The sequence below is a fragment of the Pleurodeles waltl genome, chromosome 5, assembly GCF_031143425.1.
Source record: "Pleurodeles waltl isolate 20211129_DDA chromosome 5, aPleWal1.hap1.20221129, whole genome shotgun sequence".
In the NCBI taxonomy this organism is placed as follows: Eukaryota; Metazoa; Chordata; class Amphibia; order Caudata; family Salamandridae; genus Pleurodeles; species Pleurodeles waltl.
In genome coordinates, this window is record NC_090444.1 from 18,848,854 (window position 1) to 18,876,711 (window position 27,858).

The 27,858-nt window shown below is 46.6% G+C and overlaps 1 protein-coding gene across 1 annotated transcript; it reads right to left on the bottom strand.

Annotated features, from left to right (window-relative positions):
• Positions 1-2,247: 2,247 nt before the first annotated feature.
• Positions 2,248-3,180, bottom strand: LOC138296937 (olfactory receptor 13C8-like). The gene has a single exon (XM_069236457.1). It carries the CDS (start codon positions 3,178-3,180, stop codon positions 2,248-2,250), a length of 933 nt encoding a protein of 310 aa, XP_069092558.1.
• Positions 3,181-27,858: the final 24,678 nt, after the last annotated feature.

Below are 27,858 nucleotides of genomic sequence, written 5' to 3' on the forward strand. Positions count from 1 at the left end.
AAGGAGAAACACACCTGGTTAACCCCTACTCGTCCCCTTAGTAGCTTGGCACGAGCAGGCAGGCTTAACTCAGAAGCAATGTGTAAAGTATTTATACCAACACACACAGTAATACAGTGAAAACACTACAAAATGGGCTATACTAAATGGTCTAACAGTAGGCAATTCCAAGCACTTCTATAGAAGATCTATTTCAAAGAAGGTGCCAATTATAGAAATAGAACCCTCAGACCCACGCTTCGGTTCACTTTCTGGACCTGTAGAAGGACTGTCAGAGGACTGCCTGCTGTTGTGGTCTGCTGTGTACTTCAGAAGACTGTTCTGCTGCACCTAGAAGGACTGCTCTGCTGCCTAAAGCAAGCTTGCCTTGAACCATCAACAGTCTGCCCTGCTGCTTGAGCCCTGTTTCACTTCTTGAACCAAGGATTGCCAGAGAGGATCGTAAGACTAATTGGCTGGCCTCCTGATCAGAGCCTCAGGGACAGATAAGGATCCTTCCATCTTCAACCGCCTATTGGACCCAGCCTGAGTGAGTCCTGATTCACCAATTGTTGCTATCCAGTCTTGGACCCTTGGAAGTAGTCCCAAAGATGCTCGGATGACCATAATCCAAAATTTGGGGCATAACATTTTTGGCTCAAAACTTCTCCGAGAAACTGAGAGGAGATCAGGCCCTACCTCCTTGTCGATCCGCCCATAGTGCACCACAGGTCAGCCTGAATTTGAGGCAACGCCTTCTACATTCTTCTCCACATCAGCAAATCCTGTTCAATGGTCCTTTGCAGAAGAGGTATCTGGCTTCGTGGAGCCCTTATCAGCTACAGCTATCAACTTCTCCCTGCTGGAGATTTTCAACTTGTAAAAAAAAAAATACGTCTGAACATAGAAATCTTCACATCAACTTCTTCCAACGGCTTCCTGATGACAATTCCTTCTCCTAGGACACCCAAAGAAAAGGAGAAGGTCCCCTGACAACAATGAGGAGAGGCGGATATAGGCGAAAAGAGCAAACCATAAATAAATACACATCCTATTTCTTTTCATGTGTATACATCTAACCAAATACACATTTACTGCGTAAACATTGAGCTCAAAATTACTAATGTACTAAAAATCGTATATACCAGTTATCTGAAAAAACACACTTAAAAAACAACTTAACTTTGCACCATGGGGGGAGGTAAGTGGCAAAGGCCTGGAATCTGATTATGAGTTAGCCAGAAAAATATGACAATTCTGTAAGTCCTATAAGATCAGGATGCAGGTGAAGAGATGCTGCAGATTCAAATGTAGCATGCATATTTGTACCGCAGTTTGATTCCTCATTGGAACCTGTAGGCCTAAGTGGAGCGAAACTGTACTCAAAGGCAGATTTCACCAATAAATATAATAATACAATAAAAGCAGTACAGATTTTCTACTAAGCCTCACAGATCTATCAATGAATGTCCACTAATATGATGAGGCCTACTTCAGGTCAGCACCAATCCTTACAGACTCTATTCTGCACAAGTCAAACTGTGCCAAATTACCAGGCAGTGCACAACTGTTGTCCCAACCATGCAGGTTTCACATGTGCATGCACGTGTTTGCACATATGCTCATGTATAACCAGCACAGTGCCCCTTACCCTAGCTGTGCTGCAGTGGTCTTATCTTAAAAGGTGGACACTGACAGTAAACATGCTCAGTCCAAATACCATGAATTTACCATGAGTCGGGTAGTTAAGGTCCAAAAAAACAGGTAGTCAAAAGGAAAAAAGCTTGGCTGACTAAATGAGTGGAACCAATGTGCTACACTAATGATGGAAACATCTAAAGTAGGCTGAAGATCATCAAATGCTTCCAGGATGGTGTGCAAAGTTAATACTTTTGACATGGCATTATATCCCACCCAGGATTGACATCTCTTGAGGAGAAGACGTGTTAAAAAAAGTTACCAAATTTTTTAAAAAAGCAGGCATACAAGCAAAATCTGTTCCATTTGTGACTTATGAAATCAATAGTCACATGTTCGTTGTAGAAAACTGTATCTCTATGGTCTTTAGAGTGGGCATCAGCAAGGCTGTCAGTTCATTTACATTTTTTATTCTGAGGAACACGAGGTTGGAAACTAAAAATTTCAAAAGATTTTGAAGTAAATAACAGATAAAGGATATGGTCATGTGGACATCCTATCATCTGTGATAACTTCTCTAACAGTTCACACTTCTTGATTCTCTTTTAATACTTCATCCTAGAATCTTTGTCAGTCCCCGTTTCTGCTGCAAATTTTCTTCACAGCCTCTTTCACTTCCTTGTTGCGTAGAGTATAGATGAGTGGGTTGAGAGCCGGAGTCACTAAACCATAAAAGACAGAGATAACCTTCTCACTCTCCATTGAGATCATTGACCTGGGGCTCATGTACATGTCAATGGTTGTGCCATAGAAGAGGGTAACCACCATCAGATGGGAGCCGCAGGTGGAGAAGGCCTTGTGTCTGCCAGAGGCTGTTGGCATTCGCAGGATGGTAGAGATGATGTGAATATACGTGAAGATGATTAAGGACAGGGGAACCAGGAGAACTACTACCCCAACCCCTGAGATCACAGCCTCTATTAGGCGAATATCGATGCATGCCAAACGTAAGACAGCGAGCACTTCGCACACCACGTGGTTGATCTTATTGTGTCCACAGAAGGGTACAGTTATTGTGAAGGATACATGTATCACAGAGATGAGGAACCCACTGGTCCAAGTAGCGATGCATATTTTGATGCAGGCGGCTTTACTCATAACACGTTGATAATTCAAGGGGTTACAGATCGCATAATAGCGATCCAATGCCATGACCGCCAGAAGGAGGCATTCTGTTACACCTAGGGCCAATCCAAGGTACATTTGGGTGACACATCCAGAGTATGTAATGGTGTTCTTTTCCAAGAGGAAGCCCTTCAGGCATATTGGGATTTCTGTTGTCAAAAAACAAAGATCCAAAAATGACAAGTTGCAAAGGAAAAAGTACATAGCAGAGTGAAGCCGGGGATTTGTTTGAACGATTGCGATGATGAGACTGTTTGCAAATAGTGTGATGAGGTAAATTACGAGGAACACTGGAAACAGCACAACTCTCAGCTGAGGTGGAATGGAAAATCCAGATAGAATAAATTCATTCACCAGGCTTTGGTTTCCTCTCTCCATCATGTTATCCTCTGGTCATCTGAACACGACTGCCCATAAACGTATATCATTCTGAAGCCACTCCCTACAAGATATCGAAACACAGAATATAACACAATAGCAATGATGACATAATCAGATGGGCATGAAAAGGAGATTGTTATACCAGAGAGATGAGTGGGATATCCTACCAAAGTGGGGCCATTGCATAGCTGAAACCTCAAAATGCATCAGGATCTTTGCATCCAGCGTGGGAGAGAATTTACTTCAGTCTGGCGATCTGGTGGGTGGAAATTGTACCAGCATTAGTTTAAATCTGTCTACATAAGTTATTATATATCGCATTGGTGATGCAATAATTTGCATGGGCTACAGGAAGAGTCACTACAGATGGCTTCAAACAACATTTGTGAGCCAGCCACCTTACAATAAGTGAATAAGAGAAGAAGAAACCAGCTGATGGCAAATATAGGGCCCGATTTAGATATTGGTGAAGGGGTTACTCTGTCTTTACGGTGACGGATATCCCGTCCACAGAAATCTAAATTCCATTAAGTCCTATGGGATTTAGATTTCAGCAGACAGGATATCCATCACCGTTGCAATGGAGTAACCCCTCTGCCCATATCTCAATCAGGCCCAAAGCCTTCTTAGACTGAACAAGGCTAAGATAAGCTGGTCACAAGGGATCACATAAAGGGGCCTTTATCAATCGCCTGGGGGCCATGCACAGTGATGACAGGAGCCTGCAGGAATCCTACTTCCTTCCAGTGAACAGAGAGCTGTTGCATAAGTTTAACTTTTCTTGAAACAAAGAGATTGGATTTTCAGGTTTCAAAACTACTAACTAACATTCTGATACCATCTCTGGAAAAGGGATCACACAATTCACTGCCCACCAATGGAGTTTCAGACAATCTCATGACATATATTGGAATCCCGATCAGCTGAAATGATTGTGTGGCTTCTGGGCTAGCTGACATCATGGAATGCATGTGTCATGACAAGGAATCAAAACAGTGAACTAACACACTGTCCGTGGCTTCCTCATGAAGCAGCTTGAAAGCATGTATTGAGAAAGTATGCTGCATGTATTCAGAAGATTGTGGGTGAATTTCTTCATACCCATGGGCCTGGTTTTGACTTCTTAACAGTGTCAGCATGCAATCCTATCCTAAATTCCAGCTCAAAAAGCACACCAACAGCTTGGACCAGGAGCAGATTAGTCCCCAGCAAGAGCAGTCACTATTTCTATGACATTAAATTCAATGGCAAATGCTAAAGCTTTATTGTAAGAATGGCAGCCAAGGTTTGTTGTTCAAAGTTTTATATAAAGAATTAAACATTTTGGAAAATAGATTCGATATGAGTTGGACCTGGCCCTTTTTGGAGGGTCATTCTCAAACCTTTTCGCTCCTTCCTTCTATTTTTTCTGACCTGTTCTTGTTAGCATTGGGACGCTGGGCACTTTACCACTGCTAAACAGTGCTATAGTGCATATGCTGTCTCTCTAAATTGAATTGGTGATTGGTTTATCCATGATTGACCTATTCGATTTATTAGTAAGTCCCTAGTAAAGTGCACTAGACGTTCCCAGGGCCCGTAAATCAAATGCTACTAGTGGACCTGCCTCACTGATTGTCTCACCTATATGGGTAGCCCTGTAATCATGTCTCAGACCTGCCACTGCAGTGTCTGTGTGTACAGTTTTGCGCTGCCAGTTCAACCTGCCAAGTGTACCCACCTGGTAGGCCCAAGGCAGCCCCATGGGCAGGGTGTAGTGTATTTAAAAGTTAGGACATGTACTGGTGTGTTTCACATGTCTTAATAGTGAAACACTGCTAAATGTATTTTTCACTATTGGAAGGCCTATCTCTCCCACAGGTTAACATGGGGATTGACTAGAAATACCTTCTAACTCCAGTTTCCCATTGGGAGCAGATAGAGATGTGGAGTTTTGGATCTCTGAACTCACAACTTAAAAACACATCTTTTAGTAAAGCTGTTTTTTAGATTGTCTGTTTGAAAATGCCCCTTTTAAAAAGTGGGCATTTTTTCGCTTGACCATTCTGTGCCTCTGCTGTGGTGCTGAAACCACGTCTCGGGCAGAATGACAGTTGGGCTGTTTGTGAATTCACTCTAGACAGTGACACAAAGGGAGTTGAGGTGCGTCCTGCATATCCTGATGAGTCTTCCTGGGCTAGAGTGGGGAGGGAGGAGCTGGCACCCGGACTTGAAAGGGTCGTGTCTGACCTCACACAATACAGTCTCCAACCACCTGGAGGGGGGCTGGGACAGGGCAAGGAAGAGGCAGGGTCTTCTGCACTACAAACACTTTCCTTTGTAGTTTGCCTACTTCAAAAGCAAAAATTAATATAAGTATTGGACTGCTGACCCCACAAATTTAGATTACTTCTGGATCAATAGGAACCAATACCAAGGAGAAGAGCCTGATGCTGGAGGAGGACCTCCCACTCTGCTGGCTGCTTTGCTGTGGTGGCTTGCTGCTGCTTGTGCCTGAAGAGGGAAAGGACTGGACTTTGCTTTCTAAAATCCTGCTTCTCCAAGGGCTTGGACTGAGCTTGTCCCCTGTTCTGAAGTCTAAGGGCCATCATACTTCATCTTCCAGGACCTGGGCTTTCTTGCTGAGACCCCTACCCTATCAAGTGTATCACATCCAGTCCCTGGGCCCTTGAAAAGAGAAGCTGGTGTACTGGAGGTGAAAATCTACGAACCAGAGCCGAGTGGCAGAAAAATCAATGCAGCGCCTGCACCGTGGCTGAAAAATTGATGCAGCACTGGTGAAATTGACACATCACCAGTTCAGCAAAAATGAATCGCTGCCATTCATCCAGATTTTGCATGCATCGTCCATGGGCATCAAAATCTTCAACATTACCGCAGGCTGCTTGTCCGGAAATGGAAGCATTCCTTCCCTTAGAGGAAAAAATCGATACATCACTTACCCAGCGGAGAAAGAGTTGAGTCACAGCATTACTTGCGAGTAAGGAATCGATGCATTGCTTGCTTTTCTGACGCACGCTCGCCCATGCGGCTTTATTTTTGACGCATACCAGGTACTTTGTGCTAACACAACGCATCCATTGATTAGTATGTATTTAGACTCTTTTTACCTTAAAAATTCATATCTTTGCTTGTGTAAGTTGGATTTTGTCATTTTGGTCTTGTTTGCTCTAGATAAGTATTGGCTATTTTTCTAAACTGGTGTGGAGTCCTTTTGTGGTGTTTCCACTGTGTTACTGTAGGAGGCTGGACTGGCTTGTAGTGAGTACCAAGGGGTACTTGCACCTTGCACCAGGCCCAGTTATCCCTTATTAGTGTATAGGGTGTCTAGCAGCTTAGGCTGATAGATAATGGTAGCTTAGCAGAGCAGCTTAGGCTGAACTAGGAGACGTGTGAAGCTACTACAGTACCACTTAGTGTCATATGCACAATATCATAAGAAAACACAATACACAGTTATACTAAAAATAAAGGTACTTTATTTTTATGACAATATGCCAAAGTATCTTAGAGTGTACCCTCAGTGAGAGGATAGGAAATATACACAAGATATATATACACAATAGCAAAAATATGCAGTATAGTCTTAGAAAACAGTGCAAACAATGTATAGTTACAATAGGATGCAATGGGGAAACATAGGGATAGGGGCAACACAAACCATATACTCCAGAAGTGGAATGCGAACCACGAATGGACCCCAAACCTATGTGACCTTGTAGAGGGTCGCTGGGACTATTAGCAAATAGTGAGAGTTAGCAAAATAACCCTCCCCAAGACCCTGAAAAGTGAGTGCAAAGTGCACTAAAGTTCCCCTAAGGACAAAATAGTCGTGTTAGAGGGAAAATGCAAGGAAAACACAAATCAGCAATGCAACAACGATGGATTCCTGACTGAGGGTACCTGTGGAACAAGGGGACCAAGTCCAAAAGTCACAAGCAGCTCGGAGATGGGCAGATGCCAAGGAAATGCCAGCGGTTGGTGCAAAGAAGCTCTTACTAGGCTGAAGAACTGTGAATACTGCAGGAACGACAAGGGCTAGAGACTTCCCCTTTGGAGGATGAATCCCCCACGCCTTGGAGAGTCGTGCAGAAGTGTTTTCCCGCCGGATGGACGCCAACAAGCCTTGCTACACGCAAATCGTGCGTTTGGCGTTTTTGGACGCTGCTGGGGCCCAGGAGGGACCAGAAGGTCGCACATTGGACCTGCAGAGAGAGGGGACGTCGAGCAAGACAAAGAGCCCTCACTGAAGCAGGTAACACCCGGAGAAGTGCCAGAAACAGGCACTACGAGGATGCGTGAAACGGTGCTCGCCGGAGTTGCACAAAGGAGTCCCACGTCGCCGGAGACCAACTTAGAAAGTCGTGCAATGCAGGTTAGAGTGCCGTGGACCCAGGCTTGGCTGTGCACAAAGGATTTCCGCCGGAAGTGCACAGGGGCCGGAGTAGCTTGCAAAGTCGCGGTTCCCAGCAATGCAGCCCAGCGAGGTGAGGCAAGGACTTACCTCCACCAAACTTGGGCTGAAGAGTCACTGGACTGTGGGGGTCACTTGGACGGTGTCGCTGGATTCGAGGGACCTCGCTCGTCGTGCTGAGAGGAGACCCAAGGGACCGGTAATGCAGCTTTTTGGTGCCTGCGGTTGCAGGGGGAAGATTCCGTCGACCCACGGGAGATTTCTTTGGAGCTTCTGGTGCAGAGAGGAGGCAGACTACCCCCACAGCATGCACAAGCAGGAAAACAGTCGAGAAGGCGGCAGGATCAGCGTTACAGAGTTGCAGCAGTCGTCTTTGCTACTATGTTGCAGGTTTGCAGGCTTCCAGCGCGGTCAGCGGTCGATTCCTTATCAGAAGGTGAAGAGGGAGATGCAGAGGAACTCAGCTGAGCTCATGCATTCGTTATCTAAAGTTTCCCCAGAGACAGAGACCCTAAATAGCCAGAAAAGAGGGTTTGGCTACCTAGGAGAGAGGAAAGGCTACTAACACCTGAAGGAGCCTATCACAAGCAGTCTCTGACGTCACCTGGTGGCACTGGCCACTCAGAGCAGTCCAGTGTGCCAGCAGCACCTCTGTTTCCAAGATGGCAGAGGTCTGGAGCACACTGGAGGAGCTCTGGACACCTCCCAGGGGAGGTGCAGGTCAGGGGAGTGGTCACTCCCCTTTCCTTTGTCCAGTTTCGCGCCAGAGCAGGGGCTAAGGGGTCCCTGAACCGGTGTAGACTGGCTTATGCAGAATTGGGCACATCTGTGCCCAACAAAGCATTTCCAGAGGCTGGGGGAGGCTACTCCTCCCCTGCCTTCACACCATTTTCCAAAGGGAGAGGGTGTCACACCCTCTCTCAGAGGAAGTTCTTTGTTCTGCCATCCTGGGCCAGGCCTGGCTGGACCCCAGGAGGGCAGCTGCCTGTCTGAGGGGTTGGCAGCAGCAGCAGCTGCAGAGAAACCCCAGGAAGGGCAGTTTGGCAGTACCAGGGTCTGTGCTACAGACCACTGGGATCATGGAATTGTACCAACAATGCCAGGATGGCATAGAGGGGGCAATTCCATGATCATAGACATTTTACATGGCCATATTCGGAGTTACCATGGTGAAGCTACATATAGGTAGTGACCTATATGTAGTGCACGCGTGTAATGGTGTCCCCGCACTCACAAAGTTCAGTGAATTGGCTCTGAACAATGTGGGGGCACCTTGGCTAGTGCCAGGGTGCCCTCACACTAAGTAACTTTGCACCTAACCTTTACCAGGTAAAGGTTAGACATATAGGTGACTTATAAGTTACTTAAGTGCAGTGTAAAATGGCTGTGAAATAACGTGGACGTTATTTCACTCAGGCTGCAGTGGCAGGCCTGTGTAAGAATTGTCAGAGTTCCCTATGGGTGGCAAAAGAAATGCTGCAGCCCATAGGGATCTCCTGGAACCCCAATACCCTGGGTACCTCAGTACCATATACTAGGGAATTATAAGGGTGTTCCAGTAAGCCAATGTAAATTGGTAAAAATGGTCACTAGCCTGTCAGTGACAATTTGGAAAGAAATGAGAGAGCATAACCACTGAGGTTCTGATTAGCAGAGCCTCAGTGAGACAGTTAGTCACTACACAGGTAACACATTCAGGCACACTTATGAGCACTGGGGCCCTGGGTTACCAGGGTCCCAGTGACACATACAACTAAAACAACATATATACAGTGAAAAATGGGGGTAACATGCCAGGCAAGATGGTACTTTCCTACACAACCCCCCCCCCAAACGAAGGACAATAAGACTAGCCATTACCTGATGAGTCTTCATTGTCTAAGTGGAAATATCTGGAGAGTCCATCTGCATTAGAGTGGCTACTCCCAGGTCTATGTTCCACTGTATAGTCCATTCCCTGTAGGGATATGGACCACCTCAACAATTTAGGATTTTCACCTTTCATTTGTTTTAGCCAAAGTAGAGGTTTGTGGTCTGTCTGAACAATGAAGTGAGTGCCAAACAGGTATGGCCTCAACTTCTTCAGAGCCCAGACCACAGCAAAGGCCTCCCTCTCAATGGCAGACCAACGCTTTTCTCTAGGGGTCAACCTTCTACTAATAAAAGCAACAGGTTGATCCTGGCCCTCAGAATTAAGTTGTGATAGGACTGCCCCTACTCCTAATTCAGATGCATCAGTTTGGACATAGAATTTTTTAGAGTAACAAGGGCTTTTCAGGACAGGTGCAGAGCACATGGCCTGCTTCAGCTCCTCAAAAGCTTTCTGACAGTTTGCTGTCCATAATACCTTTTTAGGCATTTTCTTGGATGTGAGGTCATTAAGAGGGGCTGCAATGGAGCCATAGTTCTTAATGAACCTCCTGTAATACCCAGTGAGGCCTAGGAAGGCTCTCACCTGAGTCTGAGTGGTAGGGGGAACCCAATCAATAATAGTTTGGATTTTCCCCTGAAGTGGTGCAATCTGTTCCCCACCAACAAGGTGTCCCAGATAAACCACCTTACCCTGCCCTATCTGGCACTTTGAAGCCTTGATAGTGAGGCCTGCCTTTTGCAGGGCCTCCAAAACTTTCCAAAGGTGGACCAGGTGATCATCCCAGCTGGAGCTAAAGACAGCTATATCATCCAAATATGCTGCACTGAAAGCTTCCTGCCCTTGCAGGACTGTGTTGACCAACCTCTGAAAAGTGGCAGGTGCATTTTTCAGACCAAAAGGCATTACAGTAAACTGGTAATGTCCTCCAATGGTAGAAAATGCAGTCTTAGATTTAGCATCTTCTGACAATTTGATCTGCCAATACCCTGCAGTCAAATCAAAAGTGCTTAGATACTTGGCAGATGCCAGTGTATCTATGAGCTCATCTGCCCTGGGTATAGGGTGAGCATCAGTTTTGGTTACCAAGTTGAGACCTCTATAGTCGACACAAAACCTCATTTCCTTCTTTCCATCTTTAGAATTGGGTTTTGGTACCAGTACCACAGGAGAAGCCCATGGACTGTCAGAGTGCTCAACCACTCCTAGTTCCAACATCTTCTGAACTTCTTGCTTTATGCAGTCCCTGACATGGTCAGGCTGCCTATAGATCTTACTTTTGACAGGTAAACTGTCTCCAGTATCTATAGTGTGCTCACACCAAGAAGTGGTGCCTGGCACAATGGAGAAGAGTTCTGAAAATTGTCCTAGGAGATTTATGCAATTATCTTTCTGCTCAGCAGTAAGACAATCAGCCAAAACTACACCTTCCACAAGAGCATCTTGTTCTGTGGAAGAGAAGAGATCAGGTAGAGGATCACTGTCTTCTTCCTGTCCCTCATCTGTTGCCATGAGCAGGGTGAGATCAGCCCTGTCATAGTAGGGTTTCAGGCGGTTGACATGGAGCACCCTAAGGGGACTCCTGGCAGTGCCTAAGTCAACCAAGTAGGTGACTTCACCCTTCTTTTCAACAATTGTGTGTGGACCACTCCATTTATCTTGGAGTGCTCTTGGGGCCACAGGCTCCAATACCCACACTTTCTGCCCTGGTTGGTACTGAACCAAAACAGCCTTCTGATCATGCCATTGCTTCTGGAGCTCTTGGCTGGCCTGAAGGTTTTTACTGGCCTTTTTCATGTACTCAGCCATCCTTGATCTGAGGCCAAGTACATAATCCACAATATCCTGCTTAGGAGCTTTTAAAGGTTGTTCCCAACCCTCCTTTACAAGTGTGAGTGGACCCCTAACAGGGTGTCCAAAAAGAAGTTCAAAGGGGCTGAAGCCCACTCCTTTCTGGGGTACCTCCCTGTAGGCAAAAAGGAGGCATGGTAGAAGGATATCCCATCTCCTGCGGAGTTTTTCTGGGAGTCCCATAATCATGCCTTTGAGAGTTTTATTAAATCTCTCCACCAGTCCATTTGTTTGTGGATGATAGGGTGTTGTGAACTTGTAAGTTACACCACACTCCTTCCACATGGCCTTTAAGTATGCAGACATGAAATTGCTTCCTCTGTCTGATACTACTTCCTTTGGGAAGCCCACCCTGGAAAATATTCCCAGGAGGGCCTTTGCCACTGCAGGAGCTGTAGTGGTCCTTAAAGGAATAGCTTCAGGATATCTTGTGGCATGGTCCACTACCACCAAGATAAACCTATTGCCTGAAGCAGTAGGAGGGTCAAGGGGGCCAACTATGTCAACCCCTACCCTTTCAAAGGGAACCCCAACCACAGGCAGTGGGATAAGGGGTGCCTTTGGAGTGCCACCTGTCTTGCCACTGGCTTGACAGGTTTCACAGGACTTACAAAATTCTTTTGTGTCCTCAGACATCCTAGGCCAATGAAACAATGGTACCAATCTGTCCCAAGTTTTCATTTGACCCAGGTGCCCAGCTAAGGGAATGTCATGTGCCAGTGTTAGGAGGAACTTTCTGTACTCCTGAGGAATCACTAATCTCCTGGCAGCTCCAGGTTTAGGATCCCTATGCTCAGTGTACAAGAGGTTGTCCTCCCAGTAAACTCTGTGAGAGTCACTGACATCCCCATTAGCCTGTTTGACAGCTTGCTGTCTGAGACCCTCTAATGTGGGACAGGTTTGCTGTGCCACACTCAGCTCCTCCCTGGCAGGCCCCCCTTCACCCAAAAGCTCAGCAGTGTCTGCTTCCAGCTCCTCTGGTGTAGGTTCTGCACAGGGAGGGAATTCTTCTTCCTCAGAAGTTGAATCCACTGTAGAGGGAGGGATAGTAGGAAGTGGTTTGCTTCTACTAGCCCTAGCTTTAGGGAGCACTTGGTCCATTGTTCCAGGATCCAAGCTTCCCTGTCCTTTTTGCTTTTTGGCCTGAGCCCTTGTCAAAGCAAAAATATGCCCTGGAATGCCCAGCATTGCTGCATGGGCCTCCAACTCCACATCTGACCAAGCTGATGTCTCCAAATCATTCCCTAATAGACAGTCTACAGGTAAATCTGAAGCTACCACAACTTTCTTTGGACCAGATACCCCCCCCCAGTTGAGATTTACAACAGCCATGGGGTGGCTTTGTGTTATGTTGTGAGCATCGGTTACTTGGTACTGGTGTCCAAGTATGTGTTGTTCAGGGTGCACCAGTTTCTCAATCACCATTGTGACACTGGCACCTGTGTCCCTGTAGGCCTGGACCTCAACACCATTTATTAGGGTTAGTTGCTTGTACTTCTCCAAGTTATGGGGGCAAGCAACCAAAGTGGCTAAGTCAATAGCCCCTTCAGAGACTAAAGTAGCCTCTGTGGTCTCCCTAATCAGACCAACCCCAACTAAATTACCAAAAGTGAGCCCAGCTACTCCCTTGGATTGGCTATTAGTAGGTTTGCTCCCACCACCACTGCTATTAGTAGGGACACTAGGTGTAGCAGTAGGGGTTGTAGTGGTAGGAGCTGTGGTGCCTTTCTTTGGACAACTGGGATCTGTTGTCCAATGGCCTTTTATCTTACATAAATAGCACCATGGTTTCTTTTCCTTGTTCTGATTAAAGGAGGATTTGGGCCCACCACCCCCACCAGAGTGTTTTTGTGGGCCTGATGAAGACTCATTTTTAGATTTGTCCCCACCCTTGTCAGAAGACTTACCATCCTTCTTTTTGTTGCCATCTTTGTCACCCCCTGTATGAACTTTTCTGTTCACTCTTGTTCTGACCCATTTGTCTGCCTTCTTTCCCAATTCTTGGGGAGAGGTCAGATCAGAGTCCACCAAGTACTGGTGCAACAAATCTGACACACAATTATTAAGAATATGCTCTCTCAGGATCAAGTTATACAGGCTGTCATAATCAGTAACTTTACTGCCATGTAACCACCCCTCCAAGGCCTTCACTGCCTGGTCAATGAAATCAACCCAGTCTTGTGAAGACTCCTTTTTGGTATCTCTGAACTTTATCCTGTACTGTTCAGTGGTTAAGCCATAACCATCCAGGAGTGCATTCTTAAGAACTTGGAAATTGTTAGCATCATTTTCTTTTACAGTAAGGAGCCTATCCCTACCTTTTCCAGTAAATGATAGCCATAAGATAGCAGCCCACTGCTTTTGAGGGACATCCTGTACAGCACAGGCCCTCTCAAGTGCAGCAAACCACTTGTTAATGTCATCCCCCTCCTTGTAAGGGGGAACTATCTTATGCAGATTCCTGGAATCATGCTCTTTTGCAGGATGACTATGGGGAATACTGCTGCTGCCACCATGGGTATCTAAACCCATTTTCTGTCTTTCCCTCTCTATTTCTAAAGACTGTCTATCCAAATCCAGCTGTTGCTTCTTGAGCTTCAGTCTGGTTTGCTCCACTCTCAATCTATTGAGCTCCCTTTCTAACAATCTGTCATCAGGGTGGGTGTGAGGGACATTTCTAGATACAGAGGTATGATGGGAATGAACAGAAGACCTGTCCCTTACCAAGGGCACCCTAACAGCTTGGCTACCAGCATAATGTGAGAGCACATCATCAGTATGATGTGATTCAACCTCTGTACCAACTATGCTAGACTGTCTAGTAATGGGCAGGCTGAGAAGTTTCTTTCCTGAACCTTTTCCTGGGGGAGTCCCTGGATCAGATTGAGAACCATTAGCTACTTTTTCTACAGATTGGGCACTTATGGCCTTATCCTGTACTCTAAGCATATTAATTAACAGTTCTAAGGAAGGATTCTTCCCTACACTCAAACCTCTCTCTATGCAGAGACTCCTTGCTCCTTTCCAGCTAAGGTGATCATATGCAAGTTTGGACAGTTCAACTTTTTGGCCTGTGCCAGACATTTTTAGAGAGAGTTAAAGTGATAGACAAAGAGAAAAAAGTTTTCAGAACTTTTTGGAAAGACAGAAAAAACTTTTTAAACTTTTAAGAACTTTTTGAAAGTTTAGAAGTACTTTTCAGCACTTAGAAAAGAGTGAAAAGAGGAAATGCAAAACTTTTTGGCTATGTTTATATACACTGACCTTGTTTTGTATATTTTTCTCTTATGAAAAGTACAATGACAAGAGTGGTAAGTAGTCTCAAAGCACTTATCCCACCGCTGCACAACCAATGTAGGAGGCTGGACTGGCTTGTAGTGAGTACCAAGGGGTACTTGCACCTTGCACCAGGCCCAGTTATCCCTTATTAGTGTATAGGGTGTCTAGCAGCTTAGGCTGATAGATAATGGTAGCTTAGCAGAGCAGCTTAGGCTGAACCAGGAGACGTGTGAAGCTACTACAGTACCACTTAGTGTCATATGCACAATATCATAAGAAAACACAATACACAGTTATACTAAAAATAAAGGTACTTTATTTTTATGACAATATGCCAAAGTATCTTAGAGTGTACCCTCAGTGAGAGGATAGGAAATATACACAAGATATATATACACAATAGCAAAAATATGCAGTATAGTCTTAGAAAACAGTGCAAACAATGTATAGTTACAATAGGATGCAATGGGGAAACATAGGGATAGGGGCAACACAAACCATATACTCCAGAAGTGGAATGCGAACCACGAATGGACCCCAAACCTATGTGACCTTGTAGAGGGTCGCTGGGACTATTAGCAAATAGTGAGAGTTAGCAAAATAACCCTCCCCAAGACCCTGAAAAGTGAGTGCAAAGTGCACTAAAGTTCCCCTAAGGACAAAATAGTCGTGTTAGAGGGAAAATGCAAGGAAAACACAAATCAGCAATGCAACAACGATGGATTCCTGACTGAGGGTACCTGTGGAACAAGGGGACCAAGTCCAAAAGTCACAAGCAGCTCGGAGATGGGCAGATGCCCAAGAAATGCCAGCGGTTGGTGCAAAGAAGCTCTTACTAGGCTGAAGAACTGTGAATACTGCAGGAACGACAAGGGCTAGAGACTTCCCCTTTGGAAGATGGATCCGACACGCCTTGGAGAGTCGTGCAGAAGTGTTTTCCCGCCGGATGGACGCCAACAAGCCTTGCTACACGCAAATCGTGCGTTTGGCGTTTTTGGACGCTGCTGGGGCCCAGGAGGGACCAGAAGGTCGCAAATTGGACCTGCAGAGAGAAGGGACGTCGAGCAAGACAAAGAGCCCTCACTGAAGCAGGTAACACCCGGAGAAGTGCCAGAAACAGGCACTATGAGGATGCGTGAAACGGTGCTCGCCGGAGTTGCACAAAGGAGTCCCACATCGCCGGAGACCAACTTAGAAAGTCGTGCAATGCAGGTTAGAGTGCCGTGGACCCAGGCTTGGCTGTGCACAAAGGATTTCCGCCGGAAGTGCACAGGGGCCGGAGTAGCTTGCAAAGTCGCGGTTCCCAGCAATGCAGCCCAGCGAGGTGAGGCAAGGACTTACCTCCACCAAACTTGGGCTGAAGAGTCACTGGACTGTGGTGGTCACTTGGACGGTGTCGCTGGATTCGAGGGACCTCGCTCGTCGTGCTGAGAGGAGACCCAAGGGACCGGTAATGCAGCTTTTTGGTGCCTGCGGTTGCAGGGGGAAGATTCCGTCGACCCACGGGAGATTTCTTCGGAGCTTCTGGTGCAGAGAGGAGGCAGACTACCCCCACAGCATGCACAAGCAGGAAAACAGTCGAGAAGGCGGCAGGATCAGCGTTACAGAGTTGCAGTAGTCGTCTTTGCTACTATGTTGCAGGTTTGCAGGCTTCCAGCGCGGTCAGCGGTCGATTCCTTATCAGAAGGTGAAGAGGGAGATGCAGAGGAACACGGCTGAGCTCATGCATTCGTTATCTAAAGTTTCCCCAGAGACAGAGACCCTAAATAGCCAGAAAAGAGGGTTTGGCTACCTAGGAGAGAGGAAAGGCTACTAACACCTGAAGGAGCCTATCACAAGGAGTCTCTGACGTCACCTGGTGGCACTGGCCACTCAGAGCAGTCCAGTGTGCCAGCAGCACCTCTGTTTCCAAGATGGCAGAGGTCTGGAGCACACTGGAGGAGCTCTGGACACCTCCCAGGGGAGGTGCAGGTCAGGGGAGTGGTCACTCCCCTTTCCTTTGTCCAGTTTCGCACCAGAGCAGGGGCTAAGGGGTCCCTGAACCGGTGTAGACTGGCTTATGCAGAATTGGGCACATCTGTGCCCAACAAAGCATTTCCAGAGGCTGGGGGAGGCTACTCCTCCCCTGCCTTCACACCATTTTCCAAAGGGAGAGGGTGTCACACCCTCTCTCAGAGGAAGTTCTTTGTTCTGCCATCCTGGGCCAGGCCTGGCTGGACCCCAGGAGGGCAGCTGCCTGTCTGAGGGGTTGGCAGCAGCAGCAGCTGCAGAGAAACCCCAGGAAGGGCAGTTTGGCAGTACCAGGGTCTGTGCTACAGACCACTGGGATCATGGAATTGTACCAACAATGCCAGGATGGCATAGAGGGGGCAATTCCATGATCATAGACATGTTACATGGCCATATTCGGAGTTACCATGGTGAAGCTACATATAGGTAGTGACCTATATGTAGTGCACGCGTGTAATGGTGTCCCCGCACTCACAAAGTTCAGTGAATTGGCTCTGAACAATGTGGGGCACCTTGGCTAGTGCCAGGGTGCCCTCACACTAAGTAACTTTGCACCTAACCTTTACCAGGTAAAGGTTAGACATATAGGTGACTTATAAGTTACTTAAGTGCAGTGTAAAATGGCTGTGAAATAACGTGGACGTTATTTCACTCAGGCTGCAGTGGCAGGCCTGTGTAAGAATTGTCAGAGTTCCCTATGGGTGGCAAAAGAAATGCTGCAGCCCATAGGGATCTCCTGGAACCCCAATACCCTGGGTACCTCAGTACCATATACTAGGGAATTATAAGGGTGTTCCAGTAAGCCAATGTAAATTGGTAAAAATGGTCACTAGCCTGTCAGTGACAATTTGGAAAGAAATGAGAGAGCATAACCACTGAGGTTCTGATTAGCAGAGCCTCAGTGAGACAGTTAGTCACTACACAGGTAACACATTCAGGCACACTTATGAGCACTGGGGCCCTGGGTTACCAGGGTCCCAGTGACACATACAACTAAAACAACATATATACAGTGAAAAATGGGGGTAACATGCCAGGCAAGATGGTACTTTCCTACAGTTACTGTATGTGTTTGTGCAAATACTTTACACATTGCCTCTGAGATAAGCCTGACTGCTTGTGCCAAGCTACCAAGGGGGTGAACGGGGGTTATCTTAGGTGTGTGACTCCCTTACCCTGACTCCATTGAGGGTCCCTACTTGGACAGGGTGTACACTGACTGCCATCTAGAGACCCCATTTCTAACAGGTACTCAGAGGGAATTGGAATATTTCTTCCAGCCACAGGACCGGGTGGTCCATCTTAGTAATCTATAATCGGCTGTGGAGGAACCATGTCGGGATGCTGTTGATCCGTCCCTGACCACCAAATTGGAAAACCAGAATACCCTGGAATTTGGGCTGAGCAAAACCTTGGTGGCCATTAAGACTAGCTTAGCATCTACAGTTGCACGGCTTGATAAGATCCCTACTGGCCTTTACCTTGCCCACCCGGATATGTAGGGCTCTTACATTAACTGTAGGAAGCTAGCTCTTTATATAGTGGACCAAAATGAGGTACACTGTGCAAAGAGTCCAAGCAATCCCCAGGGTTATCACAGAGGCACAAGTAACATCCAAAATGCTTTCTTTTTGAGCACTGTGGTCAGAGGGTAGTGCTAAGCATGTAGGGCACGCACTCATGCAGTAAGTGCGACACACACTCATAAAGACATCTGAGACCAATTTATAAAATTAGCACATACATCTATGTAAACTTTGATACCAAGATCACCGGAATCAGGTGAGTACTTTTTGAGTTATGAATTTTTATAGTTTTCAAAAGTTGGAGTGATAATGTTATCCTATGGGGGAAAACATATACTGCATACTGGTACTAAGTAATGTTCTGGAGTTAAGGTAAGTGCATGGCAAAATACAAAGCAGCACCAACAGTTCACTTTGGGAGGCACTGGGGCGTACGGGTGCAGAGGTGCTTTTCAGCATCAGGTTCCCAATGTTATCCTAGGGGGGAAAACGTACTGCATGTGGACAGTTAGCGACAACCTACAGGACTGCTGTTCTGGAGTTAAGGTTAGTATGGGGCAAGGTCTAAAGGAGCACCAACAGTTCACTTTGGGAGGTACTGAGGTGTCCTGGAGCAAAGGTACTCTTCAGTCTCGGGTACCCAGTGATATCGAATTGGAGGAAAAACATACACTGCATACGGGCACTCAGCAATGACTTACAAGACTGTTCTATGGACTTGAGGTGAGTATGGGGCAAACAACTAGGCCACACCAATAGATTACCTTGGGAGGTTCTGGTGTGTCCTGGTGCAGAGGTGTGTTATGTCATCTGGTGTCCTATTCAAGTCAATGGGAATTGGTCCGGGTAAAAAGTTGCTGCAGGGACAGACAGGAAGGCCAGTCCAGGGGAACCTACAGGGAGGTCAACCCTTGAGGTCCTTAGACAAGTGGGGACACCGCCTGCCCACTGCTCCTCAGGCTGTGGAGCATGGGTACAAGGGTGTCTTTTGGCACAGGGTGCAGTACTGGAGTTCTTCGTGGGTACAGGGGGGCCCGAAGAAACACTTTGCAGGTGTGAACAGGAGGTCCAGTATAACCAGGCCAACAAGTGTGCTCAGATCTCATGAGATGAGGACATGTGGGGACATCCTTGGTTCTCCTCTTCTGGGTACAGGACGGACTGGTGCAGAGGTGTCTTAGGGCATTGGGTTTTGTCTCCTGATAATTCGTGGTTGAAGGGGGGTCTGCAGAAACAGTCTGCAGATGCCACAGTGAGTGAGCACAGGATGGGCTTCTCTTCTGGAGGGCCTGGGGACCACGCTGACACCGCTGGCCAACTTTAACACAAGCTAGGTGGCTCGGGTTTAGCGATTATGTCCAACGTTGGGTTTTTGGCAGTCCTGGTCCTCTCTGGGTTTTCTTAGAGCAGCTTCTCTACTCCAAAGGAGTTCCTCCTGGTGATTTGTGGAGCACTGGCTGCTCTCTCAATTTCTTGGAGGCTGTAGTGGCAGGACAGGTCAGTTGCTCCTTGAGGGTTGGGTGCACCAGGCAGGCCAGCAGCGTTGGTGCCAAGTCAGTCGTGCTCCTCGGTTCTTGGGTTCAGCGGGCAGCTTGTCCACTTCTCCTTTTGTATCTAGCAAAGATCTGAGGATCTGGTATCAGGGAGTCCTCCAAATACTCAATTTAGGGGGCATTAAGGGGAGTGAAGGGCAGTAGCCAATGGGTTACTTAACCATGGGGGCACTACACCCCCTTGATGACCACTTCCTGTAGGGAGTGGGCATCACCCTGTCCAGAGTCCCTAATTTCCACCACATGCAAGATGGTGGATTTTCTAAAGTTGTGTCCACTTCAGGATGGGCACCCTAGGGGTTTTCCCAGTCTGGAAGTGTGACACGCCTCCTGCATAGCTAATTTTGTTGCTTGCTTTGTTTTCTGACCTCTCGAGAGCAAAGGCTCTCACCCTGGAAGGGCAGATTTGTGTCTGTTAGTGTCAGCTAGCCAGAACCGGTCAGTGAGCTCACGGGCAGTTGGTATGTTTTTCAGGGGGCACCTCTAAGGTGCCCTCTGGGTGCATTTATTAATAAATCCATCACTGGAATCAGTGAGCATTTATCAATATGAGATGTTTGATACCTCGTAGTGACCAGTGTCCAGCACATGTATTTAAAATGGCTTCCCTGTACATTTACTATGTCTAAGAATCAACAAAGACATAGAAGGGGCATATTTTCTCATGCAGATATGTCCTCATTTGTAATATAATGCACCCTGCCTTAGGGCTGAAGGCCTGCTGTAGGGGTGACTTATACATATTACAAGCAGTGTTTTAGGGGGCATGGCAAACAAGATCGTGCCATGTTGTGTTTTCAATGTTGTCATGCAGCCTGCAATGGCTGTATGCATGAGGTTGGTGCTGTGTCCCTCAGAGTGGCACACGCGGTGCTGCGGCTCTGGGGGGGCCCTCATCGGGACACAGGTCCTAAGCACCAGGGGTACCATTTACTAGGGACTTATAGGGGGCTGAAGGTCCCCGTCACTTGGGGATCAAGTGACCAGGTGTCTTATTTTAGGGAAGGAACACTGGCACTGGGGACCTGGTTAGCAGGAACCGGGTGAACTTAAGTCAAAGGTGCATCTAAAAAGCAGGCAAATAGTGTGCGTGTGGGGGGTACTGCAACCAGAACCCAGCTCCCTACATTAACCATATATCAAACTCAATTTTGAAGGGCATGGATATACCATTATCTTGGCATTATCATTGGCAGATGGCAGAGGTAACACGTATATTTTGGAAAGACCAACGTAACGATCCTAGCAACTTTTGGCCAATTAGCTTGGTAGGTACGTTGGAGAAGATTTTCTGCAAACATGTGCTAGCATATCTTCAAGAGTGGATGAAGGATAATGATTTATTGTTGGATTTCCAGGCAGGTTTCAGAGGTGGTATGAATACTATTGAGCAGGTTTTGGATGTAATTGTATTTATTGGAAGACTGCAGCAATCAACAGAGGCAGACTGCATGTTACCTTTGTTGATTTGTAAGCAGCTTTCAACCTGGTAGGCCAAAACTGTGGACGGTTTTGAATGACATGGGTATTTCTGCAAACCTGTTGGCCATTCGCATGCTTTTACTTGCAAATAACTATGCGTGAGTCAGGTGGGGGGGCCAGGACTCAATAGAGATCAGGTGTAGAGGTCATCTAATTCTTTATTCAGTTATAGAATATTAACCATAAATAACATAACTACATAATACATAATATACAAAACATTTAAAAAAAAGAATAAAACTCACATATTTAAAATCTTTAAAGTTTCCAATTTCTTTCACAATCAAAATTCGAAAGATACAAATATTTAAAAATTAAAGAGAATTTGCACTGTTCCACCATCTTATAGCTCCTTTTAAGAAAGATCCCATCCAACACACCAACACATCCGGAACCATAAGCAACCACAAATAGGCTGGGGGGTACTGCACGAAACCCTTTTTTCTCAGTAGTAGGAGTAAAAATCTTTGTCTAAACGGTCGATAAAATTCACAAAACATGGTAAAATGGATTAAAGACTGTGAGGAAACCCCATCACACGGGCAAATTTCCCAAGTTGCAGACCTTCCTGCAGCTTGGGAAGGCTCGTTGACCATTTAAGAGCCGGGTCTGCCTTTAAAAGAAGCCTAAGGGGGCCATACCAATCTTTTCACTTGATTGGGGATCACCGTATCGTGGCAAAAGTAGATGTCGGGCTAAACCTGGGTATCTACAGTTCACTATAATACAGTTCCCTTGTCCTTCCTTTTCAAGGGGGGCCTACCCACTCAATCCTTCTAGCAAACAAAATATCCGTAATATCCTTGCAGTTAAAATCACAGTTTTTACTCAGCCAATGTCCTCTCTTGTTCTTTAACTGTTCAGTGGATTCGTTTGCACCTGGAGCTAACGGTGTAATGTTTGTGTTACCACATAGGGGGCCCAGTCAGGTGGAAGCTGCAAACAGGCGAGTGGGAGACCATTACAAAAGTACATATTTTGATCCCTCCTCCACTCTTGATCCGTCACTGCTTTCTCTCCAGTCCAGCTCACGTATATCTCTCAACTACAATTCCTACCAGATTCCCCTGCAGTTCTACATGAATTTTCCTGTGCTGTCTTTACATGCTTTACAAGGTTGCCTGTATTAGGATGGAGCGGGGGCTGCTGGGTAACACTTTCCTGAGTTGCTGGGTTTTCGTCCAACGGGGTTTCCTTTTCCAGGATGGGGACATAACACTCAAGATCTAAAGACCCACACTTTTTTGGTGCTGTACTGGCCCCCCCCGGAATACAACGCTGCTTCCAAGGCCTACAATTTTTCTTTACCGGCAACAGGCATGCCTCAATCATTTCCTTGAATTTTACCAAGAGATTTTCAAAACCGGGGACTTGGCACTGACTGTCATGAATACCTTCCTGGTTACCAGAGCAGCTCAGATTTTTGGAAAGTGCCACTTTTGGTCTTTTTCCCCGGTTTCTTCTGAGGTTTTTTCCTCTTGAGTGGAGGGCTACTACAGCCAGGAGGGGAGTCAGACAAAGTCCCCTTGCCATTTCTTAGAGGATGCTTCACAACATTATTTCCAGCTGCGGCCAGGGGGGATTTAAACAAGTCTACTTGATGTACCACAGGCCGACCGTCTTCATTATCAGAAAGCTCATAGACCTCATCTTTGGCTGATACTCGCTGCCAGTCACTCACTTCCATTGAAAGGCCAAATCTCTCACCTTCGAAACTACCCCAACCGCTCGGGCTAGAAAGGAGTCTAAAGTTGAATTTGGTGGCTCCCTGCCCCCTACTGTTTGTTCACCATTCTGTAGAGTCCTCTTCCTGCCCATCCTGCCGATCTATCCAGCAACCATTTTCCACCCAATGGACTTCTTCAGCACTAGACAATTACAACTTTGGGAGGGTGAGTCAGAAACCCCCCTCCAGCTTTGACTTGGTAGGGATATTTGAAGTTAGCACTCACGCTGCTTCTGCCAGATGTCAGAGGGATGGCCCAGCCGTGCCCCTTTCGACCACTGATGGGCGCAGACGGGCCTGCCCTTGGCCTGGGCTTTGCCTGGGCATGGCCCGGCGCATCCTGCGATGCGCTGCACCTTGCTCCCTAGAGCTTTATAGCGCTCATTGGTGTGGTGAGTGGGAGAAAATGGCTGCCTCCTGGGGCCAAAGAGCAGTCTGGGCTATGTAGTCCCCCTCATAGCATCTAGCACGTAGAGGTCAACAAGGTTGTGTCATGGTCCCTATCCTGTTTTCATTGTATATAAATGGGGTTATGGAATGGCTGGGCGGGGTGGGTGGGACTGACCACAATTGGCAGGGTGGAGAGTGTCCTTCTTGCTTTTTGCTGATGACACCCTTCTGCCTTCCAAAACTCCCCAGGTTTTACAACAGTTACCAAGTAATTTTAATGGATTCTGCACAGTGCAGTGGTTGGAAATAAAACATGATCTTTAACGTTGCAAAATTCAAGAACTGTAAGTGCAAAACATAAGTGGAAGAGGACCCAACTGAACCGGTTTCCAACTTTGACTACTTAGGCTAAGGCAAACCCCAAATTTAAGCTGGGCTTTACAAATGCAAAAATCCCAAATTACGTTCTTACAGCATACTGTGAATGTATCCAAGGTTCACAAAAAGACTGTATCCAGGATGGTTGCCCCGGCCTTGGAGATATGCAATGTTAAGGCTTTGGGGCAGCCCTGTAGGGCTTGGACGTTTGGGGAAGTACAAAAACCAACATACTGACAGTGGTAGAAAACAAAGCAATAAGATCCTTTTTGCACTTCCCCTGAGTACTCCATTGACTTGTGTGTACTTAGATGTGGCAATCAAGAAGACGGCACAGAAAGTTGAGTGCAGGCCTTTGATGTATTGGCACCGCCTATGGACCTCAACTGCTTCAGGAGCATCTCAAGATGGGTTTAAATGATCTCATGCTGCTTACTTGTACCCAGAAAATACTGTGGTTGAGCTTTGTTAAAGCATTATTGGGGAAATTGGGCCTGGATAGATTCTGGGTAAGCCCAAAGGAATTAGATTCACACTCCAGTGCAGCTCTAAAGCCTTTTATTGGGAAATATATGTTTGTCCAAACTGTTCACAGCTGAAAAGGATCATTGACTGACGGTGGAGTTTATTGATTGTAAACAGTTTCCTCTTGTGTGAGAGCACGATTGATGAAATTACTCCCCCACTTGCTCATAAATTGTATGTGCAATTTATAAATAAATCACTACCCACAAGGCCCTTTTGCAGTGAGTGGGCTGATGTATCACGTGTGCGAGATGAAGGTCCACTTTGTGAAGGGGCATCTGAGTCAATAATACATTTACTATTCTCTTCTTCGGCTTGTGGATCTCGAAGAGCTCACATAGATTGCGTCTTCGTGTAGGGAATTGGCACAAGCAGACATACTGAGGCATGCAGAACTCTCAGCACTGACACAACTAGAATTGTGGCAAATTCTATCCCCAGCTTCCTTAGGTTGGCTTGGGTTTGGTGAAGCCAGTTTATACAAGCTACAGATTAACTAATGATCCTATTTTTATTATACTGGTGTTTTATTATTACAATTTGCACACTGTTTTAGGATCTTAAAGAATTGGCAGTCTGAGTCTGAGAAACAATTGTACTTCACTGCCAATTTGCACAGGCCTATTTGCACAGCAGAATAAGGGCCTATTGGTATTTTTTGCATGAGTTTACTGTGAATTAACCTGTACAATGATTACATGTTTGATGGTCTGAGCTTTATGTTTTTTTTATTCAGAATGTTATTGTTGTTTTCACTGTGCTTTTATGCGTACTTTTATGATCTTATTTGATCAAAATAACATTATGAAAAATAATTAACAGCTAATTACATAAAACGTGTCATCAGTAGATTTAGCAGCAAAACACACAGATCATCAGTACAAAAGAACTCAGTACAGTTCTAAGTGAAATCCTGCAAAGATTTGTGTTCTAATGGTTGGGAAGTGGGGCCTCCTGAGCACAGGAGTCTACGTTCCTTTTTATAGGACTTCAAAGACATTCATACATTTAACATGAATACATGGTTCTCAGGATATGCACCAATAACAAACTATCAAGAAGAAACATTCTACCACAGAACACTTTCAAAGATTCTCTCAGGTGGTAATACACTGGAGTTTAGTCATTGCCAAGGTGTACTCGAGTAAGTCCCTTGATACTTTGGATATCAATAGCCTTCGACACATGACATGTCCTCGGTTAGGTACAGTGTGCTTTATTTAGGACACACAGAACAGCAATCTACATCACATGCTATATTGTGAGGTTGGTGCAAGATGGAGGGAATTGTAAACACAATCTAAGTTAGAATAAGCTCAATTTATTATGCGTATGACGTGAAAGACGAAAAAGGAATCCCACAACAGGTTAAAACCCTAAAAGAGGAAGAATAATTCATCTAAATCTATACTCTGCAGTTAACAAAAGGATTGGTAAGTATTTACTTTTTAAAAACTCAAAACGCATGCCTTGCTGCAGTCTGGAGCTGAAACCTGGCTGAGATGTGGATTCAGAATGTGGAACAGAAACCAAGAGGTGAGGTAAGGCAGACAAGTTATGTCTTTTTGTCAGCAATATTGTGATTTACGGCTCATACAGTTTCAATTTCTTACCAGTAATATAATTACGGACTCACAATTTGCGAGTGGGTGTCGCAAATTGCGAGTAGCATGTAAATTGATTGCAGGTGCTGCAGAACACTCCAGAAACCACTCCAGAACACTCTGGAAACACTTCCTGGCACATGATGATGACATCACAGCCAGGAGGTTTACAAATACACCTGGGAGGAGGGAGGACCACACCCATTTTAAACTGCTGCACAGCCAACAGGAGGAACAGCAGCTACAATGGCTGAAACACCAAGAAAGAGAAAACTCAAATTTTCTGAGAAGGAGCTGGAGGTGCTGGCAGAAGAATGCTGTCAGCACTATGATGATCTGTTTGGAAAGGCAGCCCTCAATGTGCCAGACTCAACCAAAAAACAACTCTGGCTGGAGATTCAAGAAAAAGTGAACTCCCTGGGGGTGAGCCACAGGAGTGTGGATGAGATCAAAAAAAGGTGGTATGACCTCCGCTCCCGGACCAAGGAGAGGGTGGCAGAAAGGCTCCGGGAGATGAGAGGCACAGGAGGGGGACCATCATCCGTACCACCACCCACACCCCTGGAGGAAAGGGTGGAGGAGACCCTGGAGCAGGAGGCAGTGACAGCAATAGGAGATCTGGACCCCTCTGAGCCCACTACATCAACCGGTGAGTACCATGTGATATGCCTGAACCCCCATCAATGCCATACCCCCACCCACCATGTACACAGGGGCATGCACAACCAAGATAGCTCCATTTCAGGGTAGCAAACACCAGAATGATGCATTATGGCAAATGTAGTCAAGTAGGCAGTTAATAGGCAAATGTTTATTAGGAAGTGTGCAACAGATAGTAGACACTGACAGTCTGTTCCCCATGACCCACAGGACTCCCACAAGACACCACCACAAGCCACAGCAGCCAGCCCCATGAGGACAGCACAGGAGCTGCCACCACTCCCACCTGCACCACCAACACCATCCCCGTGATGTCAACACCTGCTGCAACAGTGGTTCAGGAGGCTGCGCCAGCAACAGCCAGGAGTGCCACAGTAGAGCACACAGGGCATCCACCGCTGCGCAGGCGACGCAGGTTCAGGAGAGCAGGGCTGCAGGCTGAGTCCGGCCGTCCATCTACCACCAACACGAGGCACAGCTGCTCCGTGGTCAGCGCCTGCAGAACAATATGTTAGGGAGAATTAGTGGGGTGCTGCACCGCTTTGTGAGGAGCAATGAGGCCAGCATGCAGCAGCTCCATTCCCAATTGGACGTGATTGGCACAAACACTGGGGACCTAGCCCTGTCCATGAGGGAACTGGTGGCAGGACTACTGTCACAGAGCGAGGGTGGGCGGCGCAGGGACCGTCAGCTGCTACAGAGGCTTGACAGGATGGCCACATCAATTGGCAGACTGGCAGTTAACACCACTGGCCTGTCGAGAAGGACAGTTGGCCTCCAAGTAGAAATGGGCCACTTTGCAGGGGATGTGGCTAGAGGCCTGGGCCGGATCACACATGTGATCGATTTAATGGAGGCACGGCATCTGTCCAGGGGCACAGGGGACACCCCCCAGGACAGCGAAGAGGGCTCTACAGTGAGCAGTGTATCTGCCAGTGACACTAGGGTGCTCCGGAGTGGGGGTACCAGGCAGAGCACTGCAGAACAACCTGGGACCAGCCTGGCTGGCAGAGGCCGCCGTAGGACATTGACTGAACCCTGTCCCTGATGTTGGGGCACATGACAGCAATGTGCCCCATGCATGGTTTGCTTTTTGATGTTCATGAACAGTTAGTCATTGTACATAGTTCAATTTCGGCACATATTAAATAGTTTTTTTGTTCCACTTAACAAATGGAGTCTTTGGTCAATAGGTGAGTATGGTTGAAGTTGACACGTACCTTCCAAAGTATTGGGTTGCGATGTGTTCCCTTCTCAGTCTGCCTTGATTTGCTATACTCCGATCCCCATGATGGCGATGTGGTTGCTCCTGCTCATCATCCTCTGAATCTGGGTCTGCAGGGGTGAGAGGTAGCCCACGTCGGGTGGCAATATTGTGCAGGATGGCGCATGCGACAACAATTTGGA

Coding starts and splice junctions, on each gene's coding strand:
- LOC138296937 (XM_069236457.1), bottom strand. CDS start 3,180: ATGGAGAGAGGAAACCAAAGCCTGGTGAATGAATTTATTCTATCTGGA.